The sequence below is a fragment of the Carassius auratus genome, unplaced genomic scaffold (assembly GCF_003368295.1).
Source record: "Carassius auratus strain Wakin unplaced genomic scaffold, ASM336829v1 scaf_tig00014726, whole genome shotgun sequence".
In the NCBI taxonomy this organism is placed as follows: Eukaryota; Metazoa; Chordata; class Actinopteri; order Cypriniformes; family Cyprinidae; genus Carassius; species Carassius auratus.
In genome coordinates, this window is record NW_020524522.1 from 21,596 (window position 1) to 33,008 (window position 11,413).

The following is an 11,413-nucleotide window of genomic DNA, read 5'->3' on the forward strand; positions in this document are numbered from 1 at the left end:
CCAGTGTTTGGGGTGTTTTGCACCAATACTTATTTAAATCATAATGAATTTGGTGATTTGTATATTTAATTTGTGCACAATTAATTTCTAATTACTAATACAACTCCAACAGCAAAGCACACAAGACTTCAATATTCTGCCGAGAATAACCCGTAACATGAGAACTGCCTCATCCAAATTGCATCAGTTGCAAAATTTTGCTAATATCTAATTTCAAATTACTAAACCAACTCACCTATTGCATTTACATAAACAATGCCATCAGAAGATCCGCTTCGTTTTTTGGAAATTTCCCAGCTATCAGCTCCTGTTGCGTCCAGAAAAATACAATGTACAGTGCTACAAGACAAATTATTTTTCTTACAGTGCATTTATCTGCAAACTTGTGGCAGTACAGCTTCACTGAGGACCCAGAGAAAGTTTACACTGTGGGAGAACGAAGCATATATTCCATCAGAATCAATCTAATCAATCCACTAAACCACAATGGCTCTCTGGCAGGGGAGAGTAGAGGAAATATAGATTGTTCAATTATGTTGTCAGATATGAGAGCAGAGAAAACAAATAACCTGAATCCATAAGTGCCTGAAAACTTTAGCTGGGTAATACATGTACTCATTTAAGAGCATTGAGCCATTATCTTGTGTGACTTGCATGGTAAACACAACAACAGACATATCAAAAACCTATTAAGGCTTAAGAATGGCTCTGTGAGGGGAATATTTACATCACTATTAGTATTTACATTTAAAAAGACATGCTTAGCTTGAAAACGCAGAGCTGTCATATCTAAGGCACACCGGCCGATTGTATTTCCAGGAATAGATTGACTTGAGGGCCGCACTTAAGCACACACTTTTAGGTTAGATGTCTTGGCATCTTTGAAAGCTTGGTGTCACCATCACTATAGACCCATTCAAATACAGAAATGTGTATTTGAGAACAACCATCTATCAGAAAAATGAGCTTTTCAAGATATGTTTTGAGGCCAGACAGTACAGATTGATCTGACGTCTTGCTTTGAAGGCCTCGTTTTGAAAAGATGAGACCTCTGCTCTCTTTAAGAATTCTAAGAAATACAAGAGCTAATCACTGCAACAGTGTGAGAAGGAAAAGCACACATAAGTGATTGACAGCGATAGCTTTGTCCAAAACAGGTAATGACATCTTCCTCAGTGCTTTAGTGCTTTTGCAGCAGCACTGAATACTTATCAGTCTACGGGATCAGCAGGAAGTAACAGAAAGCCAGGCTTATCTGTGTTTTGGTCTGGAGCTTTGGGGGAAGGGCTGAGGAGAAGATGAAGGGGAGGTTTGGAGTTAGTTGTACTGTTTGGGGTGAAAACATGCCAAAAAAAAAAAAGGGCACTAGGCTTGCAGAGGATCTGAATACTACTAATTGTATTACATAACTAACAGGCAGTAGCATAAAAAAGACATAATCTGATTATTGATAGCAAATTTGTAAATATTTGCTATATATTTTTCATATTTGCTATATATATATATATATATATATATATATATATATATATATATATATATATATATATATATATATATATACAGTATTTAAATGGCAATTATTTGCAGATTATTTTTTCTTATGCAAGCGGATCCTTGCATATGTGTTACAGGTTACACAATATTTATGGCACTTCTTAATTCTGTATGCCACTTTCATCAAAAACAATTTGTTGATCAAGTACAATGCAATGGTTAATCAAAAGTTCATCTAATCTCTTAATTACTACACCTCAGTAAATTACATCTGCGTACAGTTGCTTTCTTGATCGTCATGGACAATAAAACTATCTACACTGCAATAAAAGTAGAAGACAAACTTTAGATTTAATGCAAATTTGAAGTTTCCATCGACTTTTTGTAGGTTATTTTAAATTGTAACAATATTTTAAATTTCTTTAAAAATAAATTAATATTTTTTTATCCAGCAAAATATAATCAAGAGTGACAGTAAGACATTTATAATGTTACAAAATATTTTTATTTCACATGACGTTGTGCTGAACTTTCTATTCATCAGAGAATCCAAAGACAAAATGGATTCACAAAATTATTAAGCAGCACTACTATTTTCAATTTTGGCAATAAAAAGAAAAGTTTATGAAACACCAAATCAGCATTTAAGAGTAATGGCTGCTGACAATTCAGCTTTGCCATCACAGGATGAAAACGCATTTAAAATACTGTATTTAGTGTATTTTTGACCAAATAAATGCAGCCTTGGTGAGCATGAGAGGCTTCTTAAAAAAAAAAAACTTATGCAAAGCACATTTTTAACATGATGTAATTTAATATCACATGAACACAGGCTTAATTCAGATGTGCTCAGACCAATGATTCAGTTCCTAAACTAACTCAATGTATAAAGCCACTATTTAAATAAAATAAAATGTTTGGTTGTGTTAAAACTTGCCTTGACATGACAGAGGATCTGTGAACTGAAAAAATGCCTTGAGAAATGGTGGAGTGAGGGACAAACAGGACGTACGGATGCTATGCAAATGAGAAATTATGAAACTGGGCCAAAAACTACAGATGAGGCAGATCCTCAAGTTGGAAAGACCAATGACCTTTCTTTCAAACCACTCAAAAAGCACCATGTGATCTGATGTGACATCTCTCTGCACAAACATGACAAGCTCAATTACAGGAAATTGAGGATAACAGAAATTGCTGAGAGTCAGTTGGAAAAAAGCCAAGACATGCAGACGTACAGTTGAGGGCTACACTGGTTAGTGACTAATCGAATGACTTCTGAAGGCTTTCTGGCTGAACAAAAAACTATCTCTCAGACCTGAAAAGATCATAGGACTAATAAATAGTCTGATAGCATGTGGTCTTGCTCTTCCGGTTGTTCTTATGTGTTTTATTTACATTTATTTGAGGGACCTTCCTTTGAACATTCATCCCACATATGTGACTAATGACGGGCCAGGATGTCTGTGTGCTTAGAAAAATAAAGTCCAGCGGTATGTGTCTCAGGCGCAAGTGTCAATCAGAAGATTTATTAAGGAGGAAAATGGATAAAGGCACTTGTATCTTCATTTAAAATGTATAATATAATTTATCTTCAGATGAAAGCATCTTCTAATAAACCAATCTACAAGTAAACCGCATGTTTCAGGTATCAAATGATTACATTATTAGATTCAAATGTATAAATTACTCATGTGTAAGCAAATTGTGCACAGACACTGCACGGCGTCAACAGAAAGAGCAAAAAGGGAGGAAAACTGATTAATCCTCAGCCTATTCGATTGCACCACAACTCCCGATTTCCATCAAAAGGTATTTTAACATGTTCAGAATGGGTTTTAATGGAGGTAAAGTCCATTACATATTTTCATATTTACATATTTACAATTACATATGCGCAGAAGACCCATGTTAATAGATATCCAGGTCCAAAATTCAACATTGTTTAAGATGGTAAAATGTAATGTAAAAAAAAAAATTGCATTCCTATAAAGAAAAGTCAGAATTGTGACGTCTATACCACAATTTCAAGAAGAAAGTCAGAATTGTGAAAAGTAACCTTTTTTTCTGTGGCAGAAAAACAATACAATTGTGAGTTGTACAAGTAAATCAGAATTTTAAGGTTTAAACTTTTTAACTGACTAATGAAAAGTGGTTTGAATGGTTTCTATGATTATTGAACAAAAAATAGAGAATCTCCTAATTAATATTGCTCATCGTCGTGAGGCTTAATGAAAACTACCATAATCTGTTTAGATCATATCTGTACCATAAAATTAATTTGTGACTTAAAGAAGTCCTCAAGTTATTTGTGATAAATGCATGATGGACACAACCCATTAAACCAGTATAATCATAACATTGCAAGGAAGAGACGAGCAACCGTTAATGAGCAGCTGAAATGTTTAAACTTGAATGTTTTCATTCGTTTATGCAGATTGTCAAATTAGCACTAGAGAGTGTGAATTTCATTTTAGGCTTTTCAGAAACCTCCCACAGTGAATATACATAACATTTTATAATAATACTCTTACTTCCATTCATATAGTTTATGGGCCCATAACTGATACCACAGAGTTCTTTCAACTAGTCCAGACTAAACATGTACTGTAGTAGCACAGAGTGCGCAGATCCCAAGTTTAATCAATAAAGCACAGTGGCATACGGTTTAAGCTGCAAATCCAGTTTGTCTCTCTGTTTGGCTTTAATTAATGGCAGAGACATAAACGACAGTATATCCTCACACCAGACCGCCATCTGTGATAGTGGGAGGTGAGCGATTTGACAGACACATACTTTGTGTTGTATGAGTATGTAAGCTGCTTTGCTTGTTATTCTCTGTCAGAGATACGGCTCCAAAGCAATTGAGTAAGACCAACAAAACCACAAGCATAAGTGAAGTAAAGATTTGCGGGGAGGAGATTGTGGGGGCACCCAGCATCCCAGAGATGAACTAAACTCTACCTCAATGCTTCTCAACAGATTTTACACCAGCCATTAAGTGACCAACACGAAGCATCTTAAAAAAAAAAAAAGACTCCTCCAGGGAGATTTTCCCCCCATGTACGTCAGTTAAATGCACTATTTTTCAGGCTGTTTGAGATAATAGAATGCCTAAAAATCTTTACACTATCTGGGGAAATGATGATGGTTACTCAGTAAAAAAAAAAAGGTCTAGAAGAAATTAAACAAAGTTGAAGTTATTTAAAAAAAAAAACTAAAAGAGACGGGCTTTTGACAAAACATTCGCCATTAGCCACCTCCCTGCTCCACCTCTGCGTCACACACCAGGAAGAATGCGCACCCTCAGATCACTTGGACGTGGTTGTGTATAAGAGGTAAAAACTACATAAATACTGTTCGTTTTCTCACACAAACCGCTCGTTTCGTATCTTAGACAATCAATGTGAACTTATGATTGGGGAATTGTTTAATTTGGACTTCTCTGTGCATGATCTTTGAGGTGGTGACCATAGACCTCCATTATATAAGTGACAAACAATAATGGTTTGACCTAAAAATATCAAAATTGAAACTACCGCAGAAACAAAGACACCTAAATCATGGATGCCCTTGAGGTAAGCTAAAACATACCAAAATTTTATTTCAAAGTGAACTATCCCTTTAAAGACTCTAATTCAGGAAGTCTGTTCTCATCTTTGTAATGCCATAATTAATTTCAGAGTCAAATGTTGGTATTCTACCTGTTAATATAGTCACACCTTCTGGAGATATTCACTGTGGTAAGATGACACATCAAACATAATTTAAATCTGGAATGCTCATTTTCAGTGCCTTAATAGATAAGATAGAGCAAAAGTTTGCATTCTATTTTTCAGCAAAGATTCCTATTATAGGCATTACGTGGCACAAAGAAATTCAACTCAAAACTTGCCTGCCATAATTAATCTTCCTGTTTGAATCAAGCAGCACGCCAGATGTCGGAAAAACTTTCATATTTGCCCTAATGAGAGCACTTCCTGACCAGCACTGAGAATATGTAGCCAAACTACAAGACTGAAAATATATTAGCGGAAAAAGAAAAACTGAATATCTAAGCCAGTTTTCAAAAACATTGATTAGGTGAACAACAGAAGTGTATTACTTATTATTTAAAGCTAAATCAGAAGAGAATCCTCAAAGAGAGATCTTATTAAGTTGATGGGCCTGGTAGACGTAGAGAAAGGAGGTTTTTGTTTCGTTTTACATGTTCAGTAAAAGAATTATTTGATCATTACCTTGACTGTAAACTAGTCTTACAACCCACGTACCATCGGTTTGGGCTGGGTGGCACATGAGTTATGCAGAAACAGATAGTGAGTGCCAGAAGCACAGTTCCTGAAGCCTATTATTAGATCCACTGCTACTCACTAGAATAAAAGCTGAGGTAATATTGCATCATACAAAACCAGATTGCAATGACACAATCATTAATAACATGCCGTGCTGGAACGGGCCTGTATCTATCCCAAGCAGGAGGCTTCCCATTTGAATCTTCTTTGAAATAATCTCAGAAAACCTGTGGTTTGTGCTATATCAGTACAAATTTTTTTTTGTAGAAATATTGAGTAAAAGACTGCAAGTTTTTGTGCACTTCCAGAGCAGAATACTTACCAGACTCTGCATTAAGTCTAGACTTCAGAGGCTTGCTGAATGAATGCAGTTAAGAAAAGAAGGGTGGGGGGGGGGGGGGGTAATGGTTACACCAATCAAAATGGGCCTCATCCAGCAGCGCGAGATTTGATTTCTTAAAGGAGCAGATTTCTTTTTTTCCGGTCCAGTGGAGAAGGAAAAGGGGAAAAAATAAAGCCATTACTCAAATTGAAAGGAGGGGTGGGAAAATGTTTGCTTGCATCTGGAAACACCAACCCTTCTGAAGGAGCCCAATGGCAAGATCACAAATATCCTTGCTTTGATCACTCAAACACACACGCACACATGCCATTAAACAGACATACATTTTCTTATCAGTTCCAGCTGATTTATTTGTGTCAGATACAGACTTCAGCATGACGACATGTAACTCATTTCCTTTGCTACAAAACGCAGATGGTCAATTGAGAGTATATTGCACAAAATAATGAAAAACAAATGTGCCATTATAATGAAAATAAAAAAGCAAAACAAAATCCAGTTTTACACCTGCTATTTGGGACCCATTCAAACAGATATACATAAACTCCTAGCTTTACTATATTACAGAACATATACAATCTTCAATCTAGTACCAGAAATGAGGCTCATGTGTTCCCCCAATTCCATTGTACACTTCCCTATAGAAACGCTTCAGATCTACAGCTGTACATTTGCCTGGAGTAAAATAACCAGGCATTTAAATGCAAGTCGACTTCTCAGTTTAATTCTTGCATGCTTTTACAAATAAAACCGGGTTGAAGTGCCTGAAAAACCTCACTTAAAGCACAGTAAGAACATTCCCTTTAACTGTACAAAAATACGCCAGAAAATATTTTAATTTTTTTTTTAAAAAGATGAGGTATGTTGGTCATGTATCAAAATGCTTCCTGCCATACCTGTGTGTTCAGAGTGGTTATCTGCTTAAATATGCCCATACTTGGAGGGAAACGGAAATGGTTACACACACACAAAAAAGAAACTTTTGTGGCGTAAATAAATCACATAAGACCTCAGAATAAGTTCCATCCTGAACAGCGTTTCAGAATTGCCTCCATTCGGTCCAGCAACCGTTTGCCAGCTCCCTGTAGAGATATGGGTGGGATGGGAATGCATAGTTCAGATTTTACATTTTGCTCTCCACCACAGTTTAAGCAGTTTCACTGCAACCCCACAGAATAACCACACTATGGCAAGCTACTTTAACATTTATTTCTTTAAACTAACTGGTCTCTATTTTTATTTGACTAGCACTTATTTTTAATTACCATTAAATGATTCAATAGTGGTTAGCATCTCAGTTTCAATAGAAATTTATTATTTATATACATATTACTCCTACTAGTTATTATCCTATACTAGTACCTATCGGAATGGAAAAGTAGATTTTTATACTGCCATAGTGACTAGCAGCAAAGACATGACATTTACAGTGATCTTATATAATAATAAAAAAAAAAACACCAACTACTTATGGCTTACAATGATAAAAACAACTGCTTGTCAGATAAAAGTAGAAACTATGTTATTTTAAGGAATATATGTTAAAAGCGCTTGCCATACACACACAGCCCTGTCAATATGTTGACAATGTTGTCATTTTTGTTCTTCTACGTTACAAATCTCGTAACGCAGGATCCACCGTCTTAACCAGGACAAGCACGGAGACAGAGTCCAAAAATAACCTGAAGATGCGAGATGCCCCCTTGGTTCTGGAGGAGTTAGTAAGTTAGTAAGTGAAAACCAGGTCTGAAAAGTTCGCCTCCAGCCAGTCTCCCGCAATCATCTCACTGAGCTCAGGAGTGCAATAGTCCGGGAACTCGAAGTGAGAACAGAGGCTGCCCTCGCTGTAAGAGTCCAAATCTTTATCCACCAGAGAGAGACAAAGGTTTCCTGAAGTGTTGCCCAAGTCTGTGGAGTGAGAGCCCGCAGCTAAGTTCAAACTGAAGTCCACCAGCAAGTCATCGGAGTCCTCGCTGGAGCTGCTGGACGAAGAAGAGACGGACCTGAAAGAGGATGCTGGTGACACCGAGGCAGGGTAAGCTGCGCTCTGCTTGGTAATGTTCTTGAAGTTGTAAAACAGTCTGCTGCCGGGAATCGCGCTCGCGTGCCTGGACTCCTCGTACATGCTGGCGCCCTCGGACTCCGCAGCGGAGCTCAGCGTGGGGCTCGCGGGGACGTTGTGCAGCCTGACGTGCTCTTCTTCCTCGTAGTCATCCTCATCCTCGTCGTCGTCGTCATCGTCATCTTCGTCGTCAGTAATTTCCCTTTTGATAGACTTGGTCACTTTTAAGTTTGTGAAAACATAGTTGTACCTGCAATCTTGCGAAGAAGCTCTCGCGGTAATGTTCCCCGGTTTGCTCGGCTTGAGTTTCGCGCACTTCTTCCCTGTAGCTCTGACACTTTTACCGATCTTCTCCGGCGACTGCACCGCTGGTTTCGAAGAACTCGTGTCGAGCTTTGGTTTTTTCTTGGGTCTGTATTTGTAGTCGGGGTAGTCAGCCATGTGTTGGAGCCGGAGCCGCTCGGCTTCGCGGATAAACGGAATCTTTTCACTGTCCTTCAGCATTTTCCATCGCTTCCCAAGTCTTTTGGAGATCTCAGCATTGTGCATGTCCGGTGACTGCTCCATGATTTTTCTCCTCTCGATCTTGGACCACACCATAAAGGCATTCATGGGTCGTTTAATGTGGCCGGTGGCTGTCTTGCACCAGTCCGGTTTTGGTGGCACCGGACTGCACGCCACCAGTTCGTTCTCCTCGGTGTCTGTGGTCTCTCGCGACATGCTGCTCTCCGTCTCGCTGTGCTCCGTCTGCTGCACCATGGTCAAAGATACTTTTCTCCCTCGATAGACTCGCAGATGCCGCACTCTAAGACAAACCTCTTTTAAAAGTTACCGACTGCCTTCTTAACTAGTTCCTAGGTTTCTCATGTCGATTGCGTCACGAATAATTATCCAATAGCGGGCCGCGGCTCCGCCCACAAGCCCAGACATTAACCCTTCGCGTCCAACCAGACCTTGCCTAGGCAATTTAAATGGTGACTTCATAAACAAAATGCTGTATGATAAGAAAACAGACATCCTGATCTAAAACAAATTCAAGTCAACTATATAATCAACCAAAAAAATCAGTGAAGACTATGCTTATTTGCTTGTGTTATCAGTACAAATTAAGTTATGAGTAAAAAAAAAATCATGTACATTTATAAATTTATTGAATGTTTCATCTAAAGTTTTTTTTATTGTTTCCTTCACATACAGGATAATGGTATATAATGATACATATGTTTCTGTCAAAAAATACCCAGATGAAGAGACAGCATGCTATGCAGACACTGGATTCGGACGTGTCTTGTTGCCATCCTGCCTTCGTACACAGCCCAAGATTGCATTCGTGTGCACGCCTGTGGGAGGGATTTTCATTACGTGAGCGAGACAGGCATATTGAATGAACACTGGGTTCGTTCAGTGCAACAAAACAGGGGACAGAGATAAAGTGAGAAGAAAAACATATACTGTATCTGTATTTAAAAGATCAGAGCACGTCCTTGTCATGCACCAACTACTAAAGCATTACTTATAAAAATACCTGTTAATAATTATAACTAGTACAACTAGGACAGAACGATTGTAATCTGAATACCTAAATCTTAGCAGGTTTTTAACATGACAATCTGCAGACATGTCACAAACTGCTTAAATCCCCCCCACCCCCCCCGCCCAAAACAAAATACAATTCTTAATTAGTTTATTTTAATCAATTTTATTTTATAAATGAAATAAACAAAATGGGACTCCACCCGTTAAGATTTTTGATTCCTCAATTTGAAAACTACATTTACATTCACATCTTGACAATGTTTTGCAACACTTATTTTTTATTTGTCTGTGCAGGTTGGTTGAAAATATTCAGACTGATACACTAAAAGTTATGGTCAGTAAAACTAATTCCTAACTTTCCCCCTCCTTTTTGCAATTAGAAAAATATACTCGCACATTTCTCAACATCTGTGCAGACTTTATTCAGTGATTCACATTTTGACGATATAATGCCAGTGCTGGTGTTGATTATACCCCTGTCCCACTTACTTTATATTATGCAAGGAAAATGTATGTAGGTTGTTACTCTGAAGCCTGAGCTCATAATAGAATAATGATGTTATATGCAACCCAGTCGTCTTGACCTATATATAAATTTACCTTGCATATTGCTCTATATAATATGATGTGTCCAGACAGCAGACAGGAGAGTGTGTGCAAAGATTTGCTGTGTCAAGGAGGTGAGCGACTCTCTCTCTCTCTTTCTCTGTAGGCCACCCTATACCACAGCTCTGGCTGACAGCCAGCTCCGTCTCTGATAAACCTCTCTGCCATTCTCTCATTTCTCCTTCCCCTAGAGGGCAATCATTTACCCCTTTGAATCAGTCCTGCCCTGCCCCCACGCATCACTTCCTCCCCCACCTCAGACTCATGCTGTGACACATTAGAAATGCAATGAGAGGATTTTGCTGGGCAGTTTTGCATTGAGATATTGATATACAGCCTAAGATTAATTTTCACGGGCAGCGTCTCCTACAGACCAGACCACCCCCTTCCCTCCCATCACGTCTTCCCGCTGGGACTGGCTGCTTCCCGAGTGCTGTCTGCCACAAGCCACATGTCTTTCCAACTCTGAGCCATGGATCATAATATTCTGCAGCCTTTTCAGCTACTGTGTATAGTCTAATTAAACTTGACAATGTCGCCCCAAGACCTGGAGTTACCAAAGGCTGACATGCTGCTAATGTACGAAAGTAACAAAATAAGCTTATTATCTACTTCATCCATCATGCAAACAATAATTTCCACTTGTTCCATGTTTCTTAAAAAAAAAGAAAGAAAAATAAATCTGGGTTACAGTGATGCACTTACAATGGACGTGAATGGGGCCAATCAGTCAACATTAAATTGCTCAGTATAGCCACAAGACATGTACGAAATTGCACGTTTACATGATATAGTGTGAAAATTGCTTAGTAACCTTTTCTTTGCAAAAGTTATATTCCAATTTTACAACTTTGTTTGCCATGACAATGCATCATCATAACCCCTAAAACTACTAAAAATGACTAGCACAGCTTTATAGCTCAAGTTTTAACAGAGGAATTAATATAAGTGGTTTTATAAAATGATACGCTTGCATTTCAGCTTTTAAATCCTCCAAAATTAGGCCTCATTCACATTCCATTATAAGCGCCCCACTGTAACCTCAATTTTAGCCTTTTTGCACAGAAAATGAGGGAT

At 38.1% G+C, this 11,413-nt stretch overlaps 1 protein-coding gene across 1 annotated transcript; it reads right to left on the reverse strand.

Annotated features, from left to right (window-relative positions):
- Positions 1-6,461: 6,461 nt before the first annotated feature.
- On the reverse strand, positions 6,462-9,034 carry LOC113074457 (transcription factor SOX-11-like). The gene has a single exon (XM_026247302.1). The coding sequence runs from the start codon at positions 8,951-8,953 to the stop codon at positions 7,859-7,861; it is 1,095 nt and encodes a 364-aa protein (XP_026103087.1). The 5' UTR covers positions 8,954-9,034; the 3' UTR covers positions 6,462-7,858.
- Between the last annotated feature and the right edge of the window lie 2,379 nt (positions 9,035-11,413).